This window comes from Pseudorca crassidens, chromosome 3 (genome assembly GCF_039906515.1).
Source record: "Pseudorca crassidens isolate mPseCra1 chromosome 3, mPseCra1.hap1, whole genome shotgun sequence".
Classification (NCBI taxonomy): domain Eukaryota; kingdom Metazoa; phylum Chordata; class Mammalia; order Artiodactyla; family Delphinidae; genus Pseudorca; species Pseudorca crassidens.
In genome coordinates, this window is record NC_090298.1 from 139,979,518 (window position 1) to 140,004,325 (window position 24,808).

General features: G+C 44.8%; 1 protein-coding gene and 1 pseudogene across 8 annotated transcripts in view; one reads left to right on the forward strand and one right to left on the reverse strand.

Annotated features, from left to right (window-relative positions):
- On the reverse strand, positions 1 to 23,345 carry LOC137221039 (small ribosomal subunit protein eS8-like; annotated as a pseudogene).
- The window catches only part of FAM193B (family with sequence similarity 193 member B), a 31,488-nt gene continuing 29,945 nt past the window's right edge, over positions 23,266 to 24,808 (forward strand). For 3 of the 8 annotated variants that reach the window (XM_067732677.1, XM_067732673.1, XM_067732678.1), the window contains exon 1: positions 23,567 to 24,634. Coding sequence is in view for 4 of the 8 variants with exons in the window: in XM_067732672.1 (XP_067588773.1) it covers positions 23,344 to 23,553 (210 nt within the window). In the remaining 4 variants the exon portion in view is untranslated. The other 5 variants (XM_067732674.1, XM_067732672.1, XM_067732671.1 and 2 more) reach the window with 5 other exon arrangements.

Sequence of the window (24,808 nt, forward strand, 5' to 3'; positions counted from 1 at the left end):
TTTTTTTTAGAACAATAAACACCTTTATTACATGAGCTAAGATAGGAGGGAAGAGGATTTATTTGCCTTTCCGGGCCTTGATTTTCCTCAGATAGAACTCCAGCTCCTTTCCCTCTAAAACATAACCATCTGCTCTGCCACACTGTCCTGGTCTTGAAGCAATGCATGCAAGAAACTTGCCCTGCTGGAACTGCTCCTCTAGAAGACTGCTGATTTGGGCATTCTTTTTCCTTTCATCATATTTCTTCTGAATTTCTTTTTTGAACGTTTTTTGTTTAAAATCACTTCCTCTTCAGGAGTCAGCCTGGCCCCCTTCTTGCGGCCCAGGGGCAGTGTATAGTGAGACTCGTACCACTGTTGGTACGTGTGCTGTCAATGAGCACGATGCAGTTCTTCACCAGGGTCTTAGTGTGGACCAGTTCATTGTTGGATGCATTATAGACAACATCAATGATCCTTGTCTTGCGTGTACAACACTCTGAGCCCCAGCAGAAGTTCCCAACGTCCAGCCTCAAGGCCCAGTACTTCTTGTCACCTCCTCACACACAGACTGTGTGTATGCGGCGGGGGCCACTCCTGGTGTTGGCAACAGGGTGTCCCAGCTCATACTTCCACTTCTTGTGGTAGGGCTTTCTCTTGCCCCCAGTCTTGCAGCGCTTGTGCCAGTTGTCCTGAGAAATGCCTCCGTGTGGAAGTGGGGTCAGGAGCCTGAGCCAGGGAGCCCGGGGCCAGCCCACCAGCCCAGCACCCTGCCTCACGCTCAGCTCTCCAAGGTTGGCTCCCCCATGATCAAACAAACTTTGATCATCTATGTAGAAAATCTGAAAGAATCAACAACAACAACAAAAAAAAACTCCTGGAACTAATAAGTGATCCTGGTTGCAAGATACAAGTTTGCAGGACACAAGATGGATATTCAAAAGTCAACTGTTTTCTTACAATGAAAAAGTGGAATTTGAAATTAAAAATATAATATCATCGTGGAATCTAAAATATGGCACAAATAAACTTATCTATGAAACAGAAACAGATTCACAGACATAGAGAATAGACTCGTGGTTGCCAAGGGGAGAGGGGTGTGGGGGAGGGAGGGAGTGGAAGTTCCAGGTTAGCAGCTACAAACTAGTATTTATAGAATGGATAAACAACAACGTCTTACTTTATAGCACAGGGCACTATATTCAATATCCTGTGATAAACCATAATGAAAAAGAATATAAAAAAGAATGTATTTATATGTATAACTGAATCACTTTGCCATACAGCAGAAATTAACACAACATTGTAAATCAACTATAGTTCGATAAAAAGAAAAGAAAAAATCTAGTATCATTTACATTAGCACTCCCAAAAATGAAATATGTATGAATCTAACAAAATATGTACGAGATTTATATGAGAAAAATCTACAAAACTCTGATGAAAGAAATCAAAGAAGAACTAAATAAATGGAAAGATATTCCATATTCATGGGTAGGAAGACACAATACTGTCACAATGTCAGTTCTTCCAAACTGGATTGTGATTCAACACAATCCCAATAAAAATCCCAACAAATTAATTTATGGACTTTAATAAACTGATTCTAAAGTTTCTATGGAAGGGTAAAAGACCCTGTTTGCACCTTGATTTGTCTGCTGAAAATGTGAACTAGTAAAAATGAAGTAACTGGAAGAAAAATAGCCAACACAATATTGAAGGAAGAGAATAAAGTTAGAGGATTGACACTACCCAACTTCAAGATTTACTACAAAGCTACAGTCATCAAGACAGTGTGGTATTGGTGGAAGAATAGACAAATAGAGTAACAGAAGAGAGTAGAAAGCCCAGAAATAGACCCACATAAATGTAGTCAACTGATCTTTGACAAAGGAGCAAAGACAATACAATGGAGAAAAGAGTCTTTTCAACAAATGGTGCTGGAACAGCTGGACATCATATGCAAAATAAATGAATCTAGGGACTTCCTTGGTGGTGCAGTGGTTAAGAATCCACCTGCCAGTGCAGGGTACACAGGTTCGATACCTGGTCCAGGAAGATCCCACATGCTGTGGAGCAACTAAGCCCGTGCGCCACAACTACTGAGTCTGTGCTCTAGACCCCGTGAGCCACAACTACTGAGCCCATGCGCCACAACAACTGAAGCCCATGCACCTAGGACCCATGCTCCACAACAAGAGAAGCCACCACAATGAGAAGCCCATGCACTGCAACAAAGAGTAACCCCCGCTTGCTGCAACTAGAGAAAGTCTGCACACAGCAACGAAGACCCAACGCAACCAAAAGTAAAATTAAATTTTAAAAAAATGAATCTAGACACAGACTTTACACCCTCCACAAAAATTTACTCAAAATGGGGGGGGCTTCCCTGGTGGTGCAGTGGTTGAGAGTCCGCCTGCCGATGCAGGGGGCACGGGTTCGTGCCCTGGTCTGGGAAGATCCCACATGCCGTGGAACGGCTGGGCCCATGAGCCATGGCCACTGAGCCTGAGCGTCCGGAGCCTGTGCTCCACCATGGGAGAGGCCACAACAGTGAGAGGCCCGCGTACTGCAAAAAAAAAAAAAAAAAAAAAAAATTTACTCAAAATGGATCGCAGACCTAAATGTAAAACAACAAAGCTATAAAACTCCTAGAGGGTAACACAGGAGACAAACTAGATGACCTTGGATATGGCAATGACTTATAAGAAACAACACTAAAGTCATGATCCATGAAATAAATAATAGATAATAATTTCATTTTAATTAATATTAAAAACCTCTGCTCTGCAAAAGACACTGTCAGAATGGAAAGACAGGCCACAGACAGGGAGAGAATATTTGCAAAAGACATATTGATAAAGGATTGTTATCCAAAATATACAAAGAATTCTTAAAAGTCAACAACAGAAAACTAACAATCCAACTTAAAAATGGGCCAAAGACCTGAATAGACAATTTGCCAAAGAAGATATACAGATGGTAAACACACATATGAAAAGATGTTCCACATCATGTCATAGGGAAATGCAAATTAAAGCAACAATGAGATACCACTACACACCTATTAGATTGGCCAAAATCCAGAACACTGACAACACCAAATGCTGGTGAGGATGTAGAGCAACAGGAGTTCTCATTCATTGGTGGTGAAAATTCAAAATGATGCAGTCACTTTGGAAGACTGGCAGCTTCTTACGAAACTAAACATACTCTTAGCATATAATTCAGCAATCATGCTCTTTAATATTTACACAAATGAGTTGAAAATTTATGTCCACACAAAAACATGCACATGAATGTTTATAGCAGACTTATTCATAATTACCAAAACTTGGAAGCAATCAAGATGTCCTTCAGTAGGTGAATGAATAAAAAAAACTGCGGTATATCTAAACTATGGAATATTATTCAGCACTAAAAAAAAGAACTATCAAGCCGTGAAAAGACATGGAGGATCCTTAAAAGTATATTACTAAGAGACTTCCCTGGTGGTCCAGTGGGTAAGACTCCGCGCTCCCAATGCAGAGGGCCTGGGTTCAATCCCTGGTTGGGGAACTAGATCCCATGTGCATGTCGCAACGAAGATCCTGCGTGCCGCAACTAAGATCCAGAGCAACCAAAATAAATAAATAAAATTTTTTTTCTAAAAGTGTATTACTAAGTGAAAGAAGCCAATCTTAAAAGGCTGCATACTGTATTATTCTTTAGGGGAGGAAAACTTTTCCTTTCTTCCCTTCTAGGTTTCGTGGCTGGTTTAATAATTAGACGTAAGACATTAACAGGAGAAAAATTTAATTTGTACATATGAGTGCTTGAAGGAATGTGAGACTCAGAGAAGTTACCAAAGCAGGCTGCTTCTTAACCTTTTAGACAAAGAAACAATTACTTGTGAAGATTTGACAAAACAAGGGGGTTTGGACTTGGGGTAGCAAATTAATGAAAAGAAACAAAATTTGTTTATAGAGCCTTCTCAGCCTTGAATTCCCTATCCCTGACAATAAGGATGATTTCTTGGGGTGGCCTAATCTGCTCTCCAATTCCAACTATATGACATTCTAAAAAAGGCAAAACTATGGAAACAGTAAAAAGATTAGTGGCTACAGGGGTTAGGAGGGGAGGGTAGGAGGGATGAATAGGCTGAGCATAGAGGATATTCAGGGCAGTGAAATTATTCTGTATGATAATATAATGATAGGTACATGTCATTCTACATTTATCAAAACCCATACAATGTACAATACCAAGAATGAACACTAATGAAACTATAGACTTTGGGTGATAATTATGTAAGATTCATCGATTGTCACAAATGTACCACTTTGGTGCAGAATGTTGAAAGTGGATGAGGCTGCTCTGTGTGGGGACAGAGGGTTTACAGGAACTCAGTGCATTTTCTGCTCAATTTTGGTGTGAACCTAAAACTCCTCTAAAAAATAAAGTCTGTTTAAAAGGAAAAAAACCCATAATGAGACATCATCTCACACCCACTGGAATGGCTACAATCAAAACAAAACAGAAAACAAGGGTTGACAAGGATGTGGAGAAATTAGAACTCTTGTGCATTGTTGGTGGGAATGTAAAACAGCACAGCACTATGGAAAATGGTATGGCACCTCCTCAAAAACTAAAAATAGAATTACCATATTGATTTGGCAATCCTACTGCTGTATATTAAAAATAATTGAAAGCAGAATCTCAAAGAGATATTTGCATACCCATGTTCAAAATAGCAGCATTATTCACTATAGCCAAGGGATGGAAGCAACACAAGTGTTCATTGAATGGATGGATAAATAAAATACAATGTATACATACCATGGAATATTATTCAGCCTTAAAAAAGGAAGGAAATCATATCACATGCTACAACATGGGTGAAGCTTAAAGACATTGTGCTAAGTGAAATAAGCCAGTCGCAAAAAGACAAATACTGTGTGATGCCACTTGTGTGAGATATCTAGAGTAGTCAAATTCATAGGCGCAGAAAGTAGAATGGTAGTTGCCAGGGGCTGGTGGGGAGGAGAAAATGGGGAGTTACTGTTTAATGGGTATAGCGCTTCAGTTTTGCAAGATGAAAAATTCTAGAGATCAGTTGCACAGCAATGTGAATACACTGTACTTCACACTACTAAACAGTACACTTAAAAATCATCAAGAGGGACTTCCCTGGTGGTCCAGTGGTAAAGAATCTGCCTTACAATGCAGGGGACGCAGCTTCGATCCCTGGTCAGGGAACTAAGATCCCACATGCCGCTGGGCAGCGAAGCCCACGTGCCACGACTACTGAGCTTGTGCGCCTCAAATAGAAAGCCTGCGGGCCACAAACTACAGAGTCCACATGCCCTGGAGCCTGCGTGCCACAACTAGGGGAGAGAAAACCCACACGCCACAACTAAAGAGAAGCCCGCGCACCAAAACGAAATGCCCATGAGCTGCAACTAAGTCCTGACGCAGCCAAAACTAATAAATTAAATAAATAAATCTTTTTTAAAAAAAAATCATTAAGATGGGGAATTCCCTGGCAGTCCCATGGTTAGGACTCCACGCTTTCACTGCTGAAGGCGTGGGTTCAATTCCTGGTGGGGGAACTAAGATCTCACAGCTGCACGGCATGGCCAAAAAAATAAAAAATAAAATAAAATGATATATTTAAAAAAATCATTAAGATGGTAAATTTTATGTTTTTTTATCATGACTAAAAACTAAATAAAGTAAAATTTTAATAACGTAAATTAACGAAGCTAATTATTTTTTAGTGGATCAAAGACCTAAATATAAGAGCTAAAACCATAAAACTCTTAGAACAAAACAGTGGGGAAAAGCTTCACAACTTTGGATTTGGCAATGATTTCTTGATGTGACACCAAAAGCACAGTCAACAAAGGAAAAACTATATAAATAGAACTACTTGAAAATTAAAAATTTTTTTTTCATCAATAGACAAAATCAACAGAGTAAAGAGGCAAGTCATGGAATGGGAGAAAATATTTTAAAATTATATATATCTGATAATGGATTAACATCCAGAATATATAAGGAACTCCTACAAATCAATGACAAAAAAACAAACAACCTGATTTTTAAATATACAAAGAACTTGAATATACATTTCTCCAAAGAAGATATACAAATGGCCAATAAGCGGAGAAATTGGAACTATTGTGCTTTGCTGGTGGGAATGTATGCAACTGCTGTGGAAAATGGTATGGCAGTTCTTCAAAAAATTAAATGTAGAATTACCGTTATGACCCAACAATTCTGCTTCTGGGTATATACACAAAAGAAATGAAAGCAGGGACTTGAGCAGATATTTGTACACCAATGTTCATAGCAGCATTACTCACAATAGCCAAAAGGTGGAAAAAACCCAAATGTCCATCAGTGGATGAATGAATATACAAACTGTAGCATATACATACAATGGAATATTATTCAGCCTCAAAAACAAGAAAATTCTGACATTCACTGCAACATGGATGAACCTTGAGGACATTATGCTCAGTGAAATAAGCCAGACACAAAAGGACAAATATTGTATAATTCCACTTACATGAGGTACCTAGAATAGCCAAATTCATAGAGACAGAAGGTAGGACAATGATTCCCAGGGGCTGGGGGAAGGGGAGAATGATGGGTTAGTGTTTAATGGGTACAGAGTTTCAGTTTGGGATGAAGAAAAGTTCTGGAGATGGATGGTGGTGATGATTGCACAACAATGTGAATGTACTAAGTACCACGAAACTGTACACTTAAAAATGGTTACAGTGGTAAAATTTTATGTTATGTATATTTTACCACAATAAAAAAAGACATCCAACATTATAATTTCATTTAGTGACATAAAACTATATACATATCTTTCATTTTAAACAGGTTATGGAAACAGTGGTAACTTACGTACCTCATAAAATGAATCAGGAAATTTAGAAAGTTTAAATCATGAGAAATTTAACCCTGGTCATGTACAAACCAGAATATTGTGTTGACATTATTTTTATATGGTAAACTACTTTTCCAAGACTCTCAACCATGCCCAAAGCTCTTTTATCTTGGAATTAAAGCTTCTTCTTGTCTTTTAACAAAGGCTATTATGCACATAGACTTTCGAGTGTCTACACACATAAAAAACACAGTTGAATAATTTTGTTTTAGACAACTTTTACTATTTATTTGGACTAGATAGTTCTAGAGTGTGCACATAACAACCGAATGTCTTGTTTTGTTTTCCATTTTAATGGTAATCTTTAAGTTTACTGAGAGCATAAGAGAGAGGAACAGAAAAAGTGAGAAGCAGCTGGCTTTAGACCAATCTGAAATTGTTATTTTAAAAGACTACTTATGTTTCCTCTGCAAGGGAAGGGAAGAACTTTAGAAACAGAAAAACAGAAGAAACCACATTACAGCTGGTTTAGAGAGTAACTTGGGCCTTTGACAAATTTCTCAAGCCTTACAATTAGAAAGCCCACATTTACTAATCCCCGAGGTATGGAAATGGAGGCATGGAGTTCATCCTACATTAAATAAAATGATCTCTCTTTTCAACAAACAAGACAATCTCTTCATGAGAGTTTGTTTTTTGCTTGAAGGTGTCTCTTAAATGAACAATCTTTTCAATGTCAAAAGCCCCCCAAAGTGGGCTTCCCTGGTGGCACAGTGGTTGAGAGTCCGCCTGCCAATGCAGGCGGCACAGGTTCGTGCCCCGGTCCGGGAAGATCCCACATGCCGCGGAGCGGCTGGGCCCGTGAGCCATGGCAGCTGAGCCTGCGCGTCCGGAGCCTGTGCTCCGCAACGGGAGAGGCCACAACAGTGAGAGGCCCGCGTACCGCAATAAATAAATAAATAAAATTAAAAATTTTTTAAAAGCCCCCCAAAGTGGCTACTGCAATTCCAAATTGTCACTGGTGAAATTGGAGCAGTCAGAAAACTAAGTACAAGTTGGTGGTGTTGTGGTTAGAAAGCATGCAGCAGGTAAGTGTTCGACCAGGAAGAAGCCCTTTTTTAAAAGAGCCCATGGAACCGAATGGTCCATAAGGATGGTTCATGTGTAACTTTATTTCTCTGAAGCTTGGCCAAAGGCCAATCAATCAGCACCCATCAGAGCCAGATACAACCTCCTAATTCTAGGCAAACTAAGCTAAACAAAATAGTTCTCAGGGATACAAGGACAAGATCAAGGAGGAAATCTTTACAAGGTTTTGAAATGATGACCCAAGACAAAGAATGTCCAACTAGAGAATGAACTTATCAGGGTTATGCCCATCTCTCCCATAGAATTTTCATTCTCAAGAAGCAGCAAATGCTGGAGAGGATGTGGAGAAAAGGAAACCCTTGTGCATTGTTGGTGGGAATGTAAGTTGGTGTACCCACTACAGAAAACATCATGGAGGTTCCTCAGAAAATTAAAAATAGAATTACCATATGATCCAGCAATCCCACTTCTAGGTATTCATCCGAAGCAAACAAGATCACTATCTTAAAAAGATATCTGCACCCCCCATGTTTATTGCAGCATTATTTACAGTAAATCCAGGACATGGTAACAAACACACACACACACACACACACACACAGAGGAGCATTTTTCAGCCATAAAAAAGAAGGAGATCCTGCCAATAGTGACAACATGGGTGGACCTAGGGGACATTATGCTAAGTGAAATAAGTCAGAGAAGACAAATACCATATTATCTCATTTACATGTGGATTCTAAACAAACAAACAAACTCGTAAATACAGAGAACAGATTCGTGGATGTTTATTAAATTTATCCTGGTGTGTGATGATCATTTCTCAATATATACATATTTCAAATCATTATGTTGTACACCTAAAACTAATACAATGTTGGGACTTCCCTGGTGGCACAGTGGATAAGACTCCACGCTCCCAGTGCAGGGAGCCCGGGTTCAATCTCTGGTCAGGGAACTAGATCCCACATGCATGCCGCAACTAAGAGCTCACATGCCACAACTAAGGAGCCCACATGCTAAAACTAAGGAGCCAGCAAGCCACAACTAAGGAGCCCGCCTGCCGCAACTAAGACCTGGTGCAACCAAATAAATAAATATTAAAAAAAAACAAATACGATGTTATATGTCAATTACATCTCAATTAAAAAAACACAGTTTTCATCTTATAAAAAAACGCTCAAGACACTGGGCAGGCAGATAGACCATAGAACAAGTGTTAGAAGGCTAGAAACAAGTAACCAAAACAACCTCAAGAGGCCTTATTCCTGGGAAAAAAAAAAAAGAAACTCAGTGCTGAGGGATTTCAACAAAACATCAGATCTCAGTTCAGCATGAGCTTGTCTCCTGACCATGGACACCTCAAATAGGTAGAGACTGGGAGGAGTATCAGATGCACACAGTATTACTGATTCAAGGGTCCTGGTCCAAGGTTGGGAGGGCTTCTGCTGAATCTTGGTGAACCTCCAATTCTGTCAACATCCTCCAGCCAAAGTCCAGCAAGAGCTCACCCGCAACTGAACAAGTGGGGTTTGTTTTTCATTTCAGCAAAGTTGGATGCACATCACAGGGGAACCCTGAGGCAACTCAGCAAGAGGGTGTTGGAAAGAATTTGTTATGGGATTAGGGCTCCTGTAGGCATTTTGGAGGAGGGCTCAAGGCAGTGGGTTTTCCTCTGGATTGGATGCTGTCAAGAAGTGGGGGTAATTTTACGACCAGAGGATGTATAATAAATCCAATCTGTAAGGCAGGAGGAATGAATGAAGGCTAAAGGTGTGATTGGTAAAGAAGCAGCCCTCGTACGTGCCAGGACCAGAGGATGCCTGGTCATTCTGGGAGGTTGGGACAATGGTCAAGTTTTTGTCTGTGGTCAGACCTGATTATTGAGTGGAATCCTGTTTCTTGATCCATCACAGTCACATAGTGACCTCATCTGATGTTGAGGTCCTATGAAATTGGTCATGTTCAACAGAACACCAAGGCCTACTTGTGAGTGCCAGGCCAGCCCTAGATGTCAGGGGCGGTTTTCCTCTTTCTTGTAGTCTGATTTAGTAATATCATATGTAAATAAATGTCTAGTTATTACTATGACTAGTTAGTAAATTAACTGATACATGAATTTGAATAAACCCAAAATCTCTGTTGTACGATTCCACTTATAGCAGTCAAATTCATAGAGACAGAAAGTAGAATGGTGGTTCCCAATGGCTAGGGGGAGAGGGAAGGGGGAGGTTATTGTTTAGTGAGTACAGAGTTTCAGTTTTGCAAGATGAACAGAGTTCTGGAGATGGATAATGGTGATGGTTGCACAACACTATGAACGTACTTTATGCCACTGAACTGTACACTTTAAAGTGGTCTAAATGGTAAATTGTGTTATTTATATTTTGCCACAATTTTAAATATAAAATAAATAAAAACATCTACAAAAGGTTTGAGGCAACTACTAAATCATACCACTGATGAAATATTTTATCTTCTTGATTCATTTTTTAGTAAAAAAATTAACAATTTAAAACAACTATCAATTGTAATGATATGGGTCAAACTTAATAAAATACTTCATATATGAACGAAAATCTAACAAGATTATTACACCTCACAGTTTGCATTTTTTCCTCTCTCACTGTTTTACATGTTAAACAGAAATAAATGTGGTCACATGTAGAATGACAGAAATGCAGTAACTCAAATTCTATTTCTCTGTCTTTAAAATCATTAGGTTATTGGGACTTTCCTGGTGGCGCAGTGGTTAAGAATCCGCCTGCCAATGCAGGGGACACGGGTTGGAGCTCTGGGCTGGGAAGATCCCACATGCCGTGGAGCAACTAAGCCCGTGCGCTACAACTACTGAGACTGCGCCCTACAGCCCGCGAGGCACAACTACTGATCCCATGCACAAGCTCTGTGAAGGGGTATTTCGTATGCGGAAATCTTCAGCCCTGGAGGACCAGGCTAGAAGTACAAGACATCTCTACCACAAGGTGACCTCCAAGAAAGGACTTTTGGAGGGAGGTCATCACCCATGTAACTAACTGCGAAGGTTTACCTGCAGAGGAGAAAATAGCCAGGTTAGTTTCCTCCCATCTCCCCAAGTGATGTCCCTCTTCTGGGATAGGAAATGAGGGTAGGCTTTGGAATAGAGGAAAGGAAGTCTCCTCCCAAATTTAAGGCTACCAGTGTGGTCCAGCCCAACATCAGAGAGTCTCTGGAGGCTCTAAAGCAGCAGAACTGCTTCTTTCTTCGAGAAGATGGCCAGGGTGAGCCAGAACCTGAACCTTCCATCACTTTCTCTCTCCTGGAGCCACTGATGGTGGCAGAAGTGGTAACTGGCAGACCGATGGGAGCAGAACCCCAGCTTCCTAAGGACACTCCAGCTGCACCAGAACAGGGTACCCCACCCCTGCTGGACCTCTGGCTACAGAGTGGGGCTTGGCAGCAACAGTAGCCAGAGAAAATGGGGTGCTTCTGGAGATGCCCCAAGCTTTCTGGGGTCCTATCCAATAAACATCTGCACGCCAAACTAGCCAGGGCAACTGAGTTGCAGACCTACCACAGGAAGGAGGACATCCTTGGGAATGTGAGTAGGGCCCCAAGCCAATTAATAGGAATATTAAAAGACATGTAACTTTTTTTTTTTTTGATGAGGGGGAATCCAAGCTGTTCCTGTCAGCATGATATCATCCATGCAGTAGACCAACATGATGTCCTGTAGGTCAAGGTTGCTGTGCACTGACTTGCCTAGAGCCAGAGAACCCCAACCCCTAAGGTTTATTCACTCATCATTGGCCACAGGCCTTCAAGGCTCACTCACTGCAGTGTTCCTCTTTCTCCTAGCTCTGAAAATGCCCCTTCCTTCTTTTCTAGCTGAACAATGTATCTAAATTTTGTGTAATATTTTATGCTGAGAGTGGGGGGACCTCTCCTCCTCCCCAACGTCTTGGCAACACAAGTATGTCTGAGACAGCATCCCTGTGGTAGTCAGCATCCCAGACAGTCCCTAATGATTTTTCTTTACAGGTATCCATGGTCCTATGTGGTCTCCTCTCACACTGAATGGTGTTGACCTATGTAACCAATAGGATGCTGCAGAAATGACAACATGTGGCTTCTAAGGCTGAGTCATAAAGGCATTATGCTTCCACCTTGCTCTCTTGATTCTCTCACTTGAGGGAAGCCAGCCACCAGTGCACAAGGACACTCCAGTCCCCCTGTGGAGAGGCCCTTGTGGTGAGGAACTGAGGCCTCCTGCCAATAGCCATGTGAGTGAGCCACCTTGGGAAGAGATCCTCCAGTCCCACCAAGCCTTCAGATGATGCAGCCTTGAGTAACATCTTGACTTTGTGAGAGACCCTGAGCCAGAACCACCCACCTAAGCTGCTCCCAAATTCCTGACCCCCAGAAACTAAGGAATATATGTCTATTTTTGTTTTAAGCTACTAAGTTTTGGTATAATTTGTTGCTAAAACAGTCCACCTCCCCAGTTTACTACTCTTCAAGAAGCCACCTCCTCACCTTCGTCCAGAACGCCCCCATCCCCATAATGGCATTCTGGATGTGAGCAGTGCAAGATCCCCACTGCCCACAGACTTGGGTCCCTGGGTGTGGGCTCCAAGCCCATTGGAGTTCACGTCCTTTGCAGACTACTAGAGCTCTCATCTCCTGGCCCCACTTAAAACCAAGAGATATCAGTGGGACTGGGAAGTGGGGGAGTGGGGTGTCACCAGCAGACTCCCCATCCATACTCTGCCATGACTATATATTCTCAGGGTATACGTGAGACCCTTCCTAATTTCCAGTGATATAGAAGAATTTTTCCTATTACTTCTGTTTGACTATTTTGGGGAAAACTGGAAAAGGGTGTAAGTCTAAGGACAGATCTGGAATGCTATTTTGGAATGGGAAATTACTAAAACCCTGGGTTACAACATTATAACACTTACTAGAAAAGTCACTCTAAGGTGGCAGGGGGCCAAAGGGGACAAAACTGGAGTCAGAGTGCCCTGTGATGGAGCTAATATTGGCCAATGAGCAGTGATGATCTCATTGTTATGATGCCCTCATAGTTATTGTCATGATAAATCATTGTATTAGGTGAATTCTGACAGCATGGGCTCCATTAGATATCAGAGTGATCTGAGATGCTCTGGCCTTTAACTCTCTCTTGGCCAGGGCCTTGTTTGGGAGCTCTTGTTTATGAACACCCTACTGTATGTGCCAGGCACTGTGCTGAAAAGTGGCAGAATATGCCATCCCAAATATGCCACTTTGGCATAAGAATTATTGAGCTAAAGGCTCTTGAAGAAATAGCAGGTATGTGAAGGGTACTCTGACCTCCGCTTTTCTTCCTGAAAACAGGAGACAAAATTTGTGAAAGATGCTTTCTCTGTACCAGAAGGAAAGATTCTTATCACCAGAGATGGGAAGTCGAGACCAAGAGAAATCTGCACAAACAGACCTTATTAAAATAATTCATCTTTAGTCTCCCCATTTTTTCTTTTTTGGCCACGCCACACGGCATGCAGGATCTTAGTTTCCCAACCAGGGATCAAACCCTTGCCCCCTGCAGTGGAAGTGTGGAGTCTTAACCACTTGACCGCCAGGGAAGTCCCTCTCCATGTATTTTAGTTACTTTTCCACAACTGTCTCTCTTTGTCCAGCCTACTATATAAACACTTAGGCCTGGCCACTTCTCTGGATCTTTGTTTTTCCTGTGGGGGCTCCCATGTAAAGATCTATATGATTTTCTTCTTTTAATCTGTCCCATGTCAATTTAATTCTTGGAACCAGCCAGAGATTCTAAGAGGACAGAGGTTAAGTTTTGCCTCCCTACTGTGCCAAGGTCTCCATTTATGTCTCACAGTCCCATGAGATACTGCTTTCATCCCCATTCTCTAGATGGTGAGACTGAGACCCAAAGCAATCGAGGACATTCCTAAGGTCACATAGCCATAAAGTGGTAGAGCTTAGATGGACACCTGAGTCTATCTGAACCCCCAGCTTTTCTACCACAATGTACATAGGAATGAGTCACAGATGGCTTCCAAGAAGAAGAGACACTGGCCTGGCCCAGCCCTTGAATAATCAGAACACGTTTATTAAACCCCGGAGGGGTAAGGGAGAGAATGCAGTGTTGAGCGCATCAAGGTTGTATGATAGGGCTGAAACCCAGGGTTCAAGGGAGAGAGTGGTGGGGAGCGAGGCTGCTGCACGCAAAGGCCAGCTCTTGAAGGGCCCTAAGTACCAGGCCTTAACCTGGAACTTATCCTGTGTGTCTGGGGGGCCTCCTGGTTGTCCAAAGTGGGGGGTGACATGGTCAGATTTGGTGTTTGAAGACTATCTGGGGACAGCATGGAGGCTAGATTGGGACAGCAGTTCTCAACATCAGTGTGCATCAGAATCATTCTGGGCTCCCTGTAAAAAACATCTGGAACCACACTCAAAAGTCTGATTCAGGGACTTCCCTCATGGCACAGTGGTTGAGAATCCGCCTGCCAATGCAGGGGACACGGGTTCGATCCCTGCTCCAGGAAGATGCCACATGCTGCGGAGCAACTAAGCTCGTGCGCCACAACTACTGACCTGTGCTCTAGAGCCCGTGAGTCACAACTACAGAGCCCGCGTGACACAACTACTGAAGCCCACCCGCCTAGAGCCCGTGCTCTGCAACAAGAGAAGCCACCGCAATGAGAAGCCGGCACACCACAAGGAAGAGTAGCCCCCGCTCGCTGCAACTAGAGAAAGCCTGTGCGCAGCAATGAAGATCCGACACAGCCAAAAATAAATAAATAAAATAAAATAAAATAAAAAAATCTGATTCAGCAGGGCTGGAGAGGGGCCCAGGGTCTGCATTTTAACAAGTTTTCCGAGGGATTCTGATGCAGGTGGTCACATGAAGAAACACTAGTAATCCAGAGGGAGAAAAGCAAGGAAACTAAGAACAAGGTTGTTGCCAGAGACAAATGATAAGTCCTTGAACCTCAACTGTGGCAAGGAAAATGGAAACAGCCTAACTACTATGGCAGGATAATATCTTTATAATGTTACCACTTTTTTTCCCCTAGTAATTCACTCCAACCCCGTTTCCAACAGCTAGTCCATTCTGTGCTCATTGCTCCTCATGGGTGGAATGTGACAGGGCAGAAAATAAGAGTCTTTTCAGTGTGATACGTTGGACTTGTTTCAAACAACACAGGAGTTGGGATGGGGGGGAGAAGGTAAAATTTATAGATAAATCAAGATTGGCCATGAGTTGATTATTGTGGAAGCTGGGTGATGACTGTAAGGGGACTCATTATAGAATTCTGTCTACATTTGTCTATGTTTTAAATTTTTATTTTAAAAAGATTTTTCTCTTTTTTTTTGCGGTACGCGGGTCTCTCACTGTTGTGGCCTCTCCCATTGCGGAGCACAGGCTCCGGATGCGCAGGCTCAGCAGCCATGGCTCACGGGCCCAGCCGCTCCACAGCATGTGGGATCCTCCCGGACCGGGGCACGAACCCGTGTCCCCTGCATCGGCAGGCGGACTCTCAACCACTGCGCCACCAGGGAAGCCCTAAAAAGATTTTTTTTAAGTATTTCTGGATTCAGTTTCAACAAGGACTCAGGGCAAAGGAGAGAAGTGTCAGCCACAGCTGAAAAGTTTTTTTTTTAATTAATTAATTAATTTATATTTGACTGCATTGGGTCTTCGTTTCTGTGCGCAGGCTTTTCTCTAGTTGCGGTGAGCGGGAAATACTCTTCGTTGTGGTGCGTGGGTTTCTCATGGCGGTGGCTTCTCTTGTTGCGGAGCATGGGCTCTAAGCACACGGGCTTCAGTAGTTGTGGCACACGGGCTCAGTAGTTGTGGCTCGCGGGCTCTAGAGCTCAGGCTCAGTAGTTGTGGCGCATGGGCTTAGTTGCTCCGCAGCATGTGGAATCTTCCTGGACCAGGGATCGAACCCGTGTCCCCTGCATTGGCAGGAGGATTCTTAACCACTGCACCACCAGGGAAGTCCCTGAAAAGTTTTAAGAAACTTCATGAGGGAGAGGGGAGGGGAGGGGAGGGGAGGGGAGGGGAGGGGAGGGGAGGGGAGGGGAGGGGAGGGGAGGAGAGGAAGAACTGGCCCAGGGTGAAGGGGTTCCACTGACAGGAAACTTCTGCTCTTAGGAGAGAGAACTCATCTGAGTAGTGTACTTGTGTACTTGGGAAGAACATGGTACATGCTCTGCTCAGTTCTGCCCTTCTTCCTCTTAGGATCTGCCACATCCACCACCCCTCCAGGGGCTCTGGAAGGGAGGTCCACCCATTCTAGCACTGCCATGACTGGGGGCTGGGGGTTCAGTTGCCCACATTGAGCAAATGCTCTGCCCTGGTCTTTGTCAGTAATATGGTAATATTCAGCCTCCACCTGCCTCTCCTTTGCTTCATTTTCCAGTATGTAGAGAACTCTAGTCAAGAAGACAGTGCCATTGGGACTTCCCTGGTGGTGCAGTGGTTAAGACTCCACACTCCCAATGCAGAGGGCCCGGGTTCGATCCCTGGTCAGAGAGCTAGATCCCACATGCATGCCACAACTAAGGAGCCTGTCTGCTGCAATTAAGGAGCCCATGTGCCACAACTAAGGGGCCTGCAAGTCACAACTAAGGAGCCGGAGAGCCGCAACTAAGGAGCCCGCCTGCCACAACTAAGACCCGGTGCAACCAAATAAATAAATAAATACATATTTTAAAAAAAAGAAGAAGACAGTGTTATCTACTGGGGCTTCCTCCAGATACTCCAAAAGGAGGACTTCAGGGGTCTGGAGAAATGGAAGTGTTACCGAGTCCAAGCTCACTCTGCTCGCCGCATGACAGAAGACAGGCCAATAAATCGGGAGACAAGGTGTTGAGGCAAGGAGTACAACTTTATTCGGAAAGCCGGCAGACTGAGAAGATGGCCAACTAAATTCTCCAAAAAACCATCTTATCGGGGTTTGGATGCCCATTTCTTTTATAGAACGAGGTAGGGGTGCGGGGGTGGGGTGGGGCTGGGGGAGGAGATGAGGAAGTAAAGTAAAAACGCTATACGTTTTGTAAATATCCCCTGGAATGGCCAGCCTCTGGGAGGGGATGTGTTAATTTCTTCTTACTTGCAGCCATCCACAGGTGGACAGGGTGAGGATGCTTCCCTGAACAAAGGCACTTTAGTTTAGCATTCAGGCAGAGGGGCAGGGTTCCCCGAGGCATTATTAGGCCATTACGTATAGACAGTATCCTTTTAGTGAACAAAAACAGTGGAAAGCAAAGGTTAAAGTAAAAGAAACAGATCCAACATGTAGTCAGATTTGGTTCTCCCCTGTCACAGAAGTAAAGAAGAGGAGGATGGAGGGAAGCGATGAAAGCACAGAGAGAGGCCGGAGGAAAAGCAAAGAATCCAAGAATAGAGGGGAAGGTTGCCTGGGGAAACAGCAAAACCGGGCATGGAGATGGCTCTGGGGCACATCTAGGCAAAAAGAACCTTAGGTAACCTCACCAGGATTCTCATGAGGCAGGAAGAGAGCTGGGGTCTCTAGTAGACATGTGAGTGAGAACAGCCAGTTCTCAGCAGCAGCCACTGGGGACAAATGACATCTCCATGAATGCCTGTGTGGATGGATGACCTTGAGAACTAGATACACCTGTACACACACACACTCACTCTCACTGTCTCTCTCTCACACACACATACACACACACTCACAGTTGAGTACTAGATAAGACTCCAGGGCCTTAAACACAACCCCAGGGAAAGGGTAAAACCCTCAGTTAGCTGTGTGAGGCCCATGGTGCCCAACCTCACCTGTGCAGATGGGACACTATGCTGATCTGGTAATGTGGTTTGCATCACCCTTATAGTTTCCCCTTCCCTCCTCACCACTCAAGCAGTTAGTTCTGTAACTGTTGCCTTGCAGTAGGAGTAAGGTAGATCACAGAGTGGAAGGTAGGAGAACTTGCAAACCATCCTGGATGCTGTGTTTCAAAAGCCCAAGCTCTTACAGACTTGACAGTCAAGGCCAGTGGCCTTCAAACTTTTGCTTCATGCCCCCAAAAAACAGTTTCAAAAACTACACACCCTCTCATTCAGGACCAGCTACATAAACTGGAGTGCCTGGTACAAAATGAGAATGTGAGCCCCTTGTTCAAACATTACTAAGAATTACAAAGGACTTCCCTGGCGGTCCAGTGGTTAAGACTCTGCGCTTCCACTGCAGGGGGCACAGGGTCGATCCTCCATGCTGCACAGCATGGCCAAAAAAAAAAAGAGAGAGAATTTCAAGAAGGTGATGGCAGAAAGTTAAGCCAAGCTCAGAGCCCTTCCGAATAAGGGACCCTGAGTGGCTGTGCAGGTTGTACATCCATGAAGCTGGCCCTGCTCTCACACATTTTAAGGTTAGCATATTAAAAAAATATATAAATGTAAGCAGTGGCAAAAGATGTGATTTTAGTACCTTGCATACATGCTTTAAAAATATTTTCTTCCAGTTCTCAGAGCAGTATAATAAGTTAATTAAATGTATGAGAAAGGTCTGTCATGACTATTCATCAATATTGAATGGATAAACAAACTGTGGTACTTCCATACAATGGAATACCACTCGGTACTAAGAAGGAATGAGCTATGGATACACACTACGAAATGGATAAATTGCAAAGTAATTACGCTGAGGGAAAGAAGTCAGGCAAAACAGAGTGCATACTGTATGAAAATATAGAACATTCATAGAGACAGAAAGCAGATCAGTGTTTGCCTGGGGAGAGGGGAAGGAGTGGGAAGGAAAGATTACAGTCAGGTGGAGCCATGTGGCTGAAATCTCCCCAACAGAATGTGAGTGAAAGTGATGTATAGTCATTACTAGGTATTGCTCATAAAAACAGCCCAGGCAACCCTCGCTCTATCTTTACCATCCTCTCGTTGAATGGAGAGAACCTGGATGAGGGCAGAGCCACAAGACAGAGAGGGAGTGGACCCCTGAATGACTGCATGAAGCAAAGTCCCCTTCATCCAGCATTGAATTGTGACATGAACAAGAACTAAACTATTATGGTTTTAACCCCCTGACATGTCGGGGTCAGTTGTTACAGCAGTTAGCCAACCCTGACTAATACAGAGCCCAATGTAATCTCCCTGCCATGAGATAGCTGGCTGTTTCCCTCAAAGTAAGGCTCCACCTGGGGGCTCAGGCTGGTTCCCTGAGGCTTGCAAATTGGGTTCAGCACAAAGAGTAGGCCAGCCGTGGGAGGGAGCAGTCCGTAATACTGGGCCAGTTTTCTCATAAACCCACGGAGCAAGTCCTGAGATGGCTAGGGAAGGAGACTGCCTGATAGCCACAGAAGGAGTCAAGCTGCCCACCAGGCTCTTAAGAAGTTCTTCTGTAGTGAGACCCTTTGGTGAATGTTCATCTGGCACACTAATAACTCTATGCTCTGAAGCCATTCTGGGCAGTCTATCCACATTTATCTTCCTCAAAACTTCTTGTCACTAAGCCTTCAGTCTGGTTCCTTCCAAGTCCCTGACCAACAGACTAAACCATTATCCAACGGCTAGGAATCAGTGCATCTTTACTTTGGGGCCTCTGGGCACACTTCCCTTTTCCAGGTCCCTCAGGCCTTCTCGGAGGAAGACTGGAAGACCCCAACAATCCATTTCCGGCTGGAGCCAACATAATGTGCAAAGCCGTTTATAAACAGGGCTTTAGATTATTCTTCCTTAGTCAACCCATCACAAACAACTCTCCAGGAGACCATGAACATCAGTAGGAGAGGAATGTAAACAACTTGCTCAGGCAACCTACTTGTGCTTTTATGGCCTGCTGGACCGAGGCCATATATGTCACTTCTTCTTCATGATGGAGTACTGCTGGCTACCCCTAATTCTATGACTAGGTAGATCAGATAACATGGTAGCTCAGGTCACGTGGTCACCTGCTATGCCATGGTCAGGCATCCAATTTCCACATACCCGGGAAGCAAGCCAGGAGATGTTTCTCAGAAGGAAAACAACTGCTGAACAAGGTCATAACTTTGCTCCAAAAGCCAATGCCTGAATATAAGGGCCAAAGGCAGAACTACCTACTTTGCAGCCTGATCCAGTAAGAAAACCTTCTCTCCTTGTATGGTCCCCCTTAAAGTTGATAGCTTTCAAGTGACCCAGTAATAGGTAAAAATAATATACCTAAATATGGTATATTTTATAACCAAGTAAAGAAGCCCACCAAGTACAGTACTGCTTTCTTAGTGGTCAGGAGTGTGATGTTCAGCAGCTTGTCCTTTATTTGGTGCAGAATATCAAAACACACCCCAGAACCCTAGATAGTTCACTGAGTAGATAGGCCACTATATATTCGTGGGATTTATTATCTGCTCTCTGGCACACACATCATGCTTACCAAATCATCTAGGGTATCTGCTACTTCCTGTTCTCAAGGTCCTTCAGGATATTGTCATCAGCATCACAGTAGATTAGCCTGATATCCACTGAAATGGTGATTTGGTCAAAAATTCCGATAAACTGAGTATGTCCAGAGAGTGACATACCCCTGAAGCAAGACAGTAAAGGTCTACTGCTGCCCCTGCCAGAGGAACACAAACTTTTTCTGAGGTTTGGTATAGAATAAATAGCATTGACTAGGGTCTTCCCTGGTGGTCCAGTGGTTAAGACTCCATGCTCCCAATGCAGGGTGCCCAGGTTCAATCCCTTGTCAGGGAACTAGATCCCACATGCTGCAACAAAGATCCCACGTGCTGCAGCTAAGACCTGGCATAGCCAAATAAACAAATAAATATATTTTTTTAAAAAAGCATTGATCAGGGCTTCCCTGGTGGAGCAGTGGTTGAGAGTCCGCCTGCTGATGCAGGGGACACGGGTTCGTGCCCCGGTCCGGGAAGATGCCACATGCCGCGGAGCGGCTGGGCCTGTGAGCCATGGCTGCTGAGCCTGCGCGTCCGAAGCCTATGCTCTGCAACGGGAGAGGCCACAACAGTGAGAGGCCCACGTACCGTAAAAAAAAAAAAAAAAAAGCATTGATCAGACCTATAATTGTGGGCCAACAATTGCACTGGCCTACCAGAATGAGTTTATCATAATGCTCGGTCATGATTTAAGACCATCCATCTTCTCTGGTTTTGTTTTTTGGGTTTTTTTTACTATTGCTTTTATAAATTTATTTATTTTATTTATTTATTTTTGGCTGCATTGGGTCTTCGTTGCAGCACGCAGGCTTTCTCTAGTTGCGGCGAGCACGGGCTACTCTTTGTTGCGGTGCACGGGCTTCTCATTGCAGTGTCTTCTCTTGCTGCGAAGCACGGGCTCTAGGCGCAAGGGCTTCAGTAGTTGTTGCACGCGGGCACAGTAGTTGTGGCTTGTGGGCACTAGAACACAGGCTCAGTAGTTGTGGTGCATGGGCTTAGTTGCTACACAGCATGTGGGATCTTCCCGGACCAGGGCTCAAACCTGTGTCCCCTGCATTGGCAGGTGGATTCTTAACCACTGTGCCACCAGGGAAGCCCTATCTTCTCTGTTGATGTATGAATGGATAAAGAAAATGTGATATAGACAGATAGATAGATGGATAGATAGATAGATCTTCTCTGTTGATGTATGAATGGATAAAGAAAATGTGATACAGATGGATAGATATCTGTATATGTGTATATGTATATAAAGGAATATATAAATATCTACAATATATATAGGAATATATATGAGGAATATACAAAAAGTATATATATATAAAATATAAATGAATATTATTCAGCTTTAAAAAAGAAGGAAATCCTGCCATTTGCAACAACATGGATGAAACTAGAGGACATTTTAAGTGAAACAAGCCAGTCGCAAAAAGATAAATATTGCATGATCTCACTTATATGTGGAATATTAAAAAAAAAAAGGTAAACTCATAATAACAGAGAGTAGAATAGTGGCTACCAGAGGCTGGGGTGTAGGGAAAAGGGGGAGGTTTTCTTAAGTAGAATGGTGGTTGCAAAGGGCTGAAGGGACAGGAGAATGGGGAGTTATTATTTAATGAGTACAGAGTTTCAGTTTTACAAGAAGAAAAGTGTTCTGGAGATAGATGGTGGTGATGGTTGCACAACAATATGAATGTACTTAATACCAATGAACTGTACACTTAGAAATGGTTAAGACAATAAGTTTTATGTTACTCAAATTTTACCACAAAGAAAATAAATGAATGGGAAAAAATACCATCTATCCTCTGTTCTGGACAAACTGAAGAGGTAATGTTGATATAGTGGGAATCACCCTGAATCTTTCAAATCTTTGATGGCGGTGCTAATCCCTGTAATGAGATGAAGTATTATTTTTTCATTTGGCAGTTAGGGAGAGCTCCAGGGCCTTCCATTTAGCCCTTCCTCTCAAAATAGTCCTTGCTCCCTTGGGTTGGGCCAATGTCAGAATTCTGCCCTTGTTGATGGATCAACAGCAACTCTACATATAACCACCATATGGTTTCAGGACACCACTGGCCCTGGCATGACACAAGTTGCACTCAAAACTATTTTTAAAAATTTGTACTATACGCATGTCATATATTCAAAAAAGAAAGGGAGGGAAAATATCCCAGTTTTAACAATGAAATACATAATCATTACTTTTTTTAAATGTTCCTTTGTGTACCACTCAAAATCCTCTCGCACACATACCACTTTTTTGGAAACACTGACCTAGTACATGCCCCAGTCATCTCATCTTTATCACACTTGTAATTGTGTATTTAAGTGTCCACTCTCCCCACCAGACTGAGACGGTGAGTCTCGCTGTCCCAAGCACCAAACGCTAGACTCCCCGTGTACCATACACTGAAAATACGAATCTAGACAATCCCTTTGCCCCTTTCAGCTCAGGCTGTCCACGAGCCCATGAGTTCTGGCTGGCTGATGTTGAGCAACCATTTCGCCTTTTGCAGCCTCGGTTTTCTCCGCTGCAAAATGGGAACTACTGTACCTGCCACTCAGTGTAGGTACAAGGAGTCAGGTCATGGCTGTGAAAGTAGCGTAGCACTACAGAAATTACGAATTCACGCATCCATTTAACAGTTATTAAGCGCCAAGGGCCGTGCAGCACGATTACTACAGCGCACACCCTCCCCTCGCGCAGGTCTCATCCCTTGGATCCTGGGATGGGGAGGGCGTTTCCTCACCAGGTTCACTCTTCCGCGGAACTCCGGGTGGTGACCTTACTCAAAATGGCGCAGGCAGCCTCGGGGGCTAGTGCGGCGGCGCGGACTCCGCGTGCCCTCTGACCTGCTGGCAGCGACAGAGGGGGAGCCGGGCGCCGCCATATTGGCTGTTGTCCTGCGAGGGGAGCGGCGGCTGCGGCGGCGGAGGCGGAGGCGGCGGCGCGAGTGAAGCGAGGGAGCGGCGCGAGCAGCAGCATGACTCGGAGGCGGAGCAGGCCGAGTGGCGGCGCGGGCCGGCGCGAGCGGGCGCGGGCCGCGGGGCCGCAGAAGCCCCAGGCGCCGGAGCCCCCGCCGCCGCCGAGCCTGGAAGCAGGAGCGGGTGCAGGGCCCCCGGAGGCGCCGGCGGAGCCCTACCGCGACGGCCCCAGGGAGGAGGACGACCCCAATCTGGCTCCCGGTCCCCAGGTAGGAGCGAGCGAGGCAAGTCTGGCTGCTCGGGCTCTTTTACCTCCCCGGAGCGGGGCCGGGACGGGTTTGGGGATGGACCATCCTCCCCCGGCTGGGGCCAGAGCCTTACCCCCTGGGCCAGGGCTGAGGCTTTCTCCCCCAAGGCGGGAGTGGAGTCTGGATCCTTTGGTCCAAAGCCGAGGCACGGCACGTCCGGTTCTCCTGAGACCAGGCTTCCTGCCCTCTCCCGCCGCCTCCGGGAAACGTTCTGGTCGCACACCCACACTGGGACTGCGCACCAATCTTGAGGCTACAGCTTAGGTCTGTGCCCTTTACCTCCCCTGGGCCCACCTGCTTTCCCACCCACCCATAGGCCACCTCGGGGCGCTGGGGCCTGGAAGGCTGCAGCCTCTTCTCTCTCCCCCCGGGAGCGGCTCCACCCCTTCCCCTCGCTGCCCCCTCAGCAGCTGTGCCCCCAGCATATGTCTCCCGGGGCCTCCCTCCTCTCCTTGCCCAGCGGAGCAGTTGCAGCAGACAGCCAGGCTGCCCAGAAGACTATTTGGTGGGTCTCCTGCACCGAGGTGGAAACCCAGCAAAGCCTGCTCTTTCTCCCCTGTATACCCCCGACCTACAAGGCGGCCCACCCAGACCCTCAAATCCCTGGGTTTGGCGAATCTTGCTGAGAGTGAGCAGTAGAAGGACTCTCCAAAGCTTCCAGTTTGCCACCTGGGAGAAGGTCACTTTCATTTGAGCAAAGGAGATAATAGGAGGTACCCTGCCGGTGTTCACTGCGAAGCTGGGGTGGCATGAGCCACAGTTGCTCTGGGAGGGTTATGGCACCTGGGGCTGGGTGGCTCGCCCTAAGCTTGCTCTGACAAAAGAGTTTTGAGTTGGTTTTTTGGATGAGCCTGCCAAGGAAGGCAGGCTCCTGCAGGAGTCTTGGAGGGTCGGATGCAGCGCCGGATGAGGATGAGGCGTGGCAGAAGATGCGTTTGGCTCTGCAGACACTGCATCGGGCAGCAGGGGACTCTGGGAGGCTGGTGCAGCCAGAAGGCATGGCTCTTGACAGCTTTCTAGTAGAATCTCTGGAATTGTGCATGTGAGTGGGGATGCTGTTTGGGGTACCATTCCCAGAAAGCCTTCCCTAACCTCCCCAGTTGCGTGAGGTGCCCCCTCTGTCCCACAGCCCCCTGTGCTCCCCTCTGGTAGCACTCCCCATTCTACAATGAGATAGTCTGTTGATGTGTCTGTGCCCCCCGCCCCCCGAACTTTG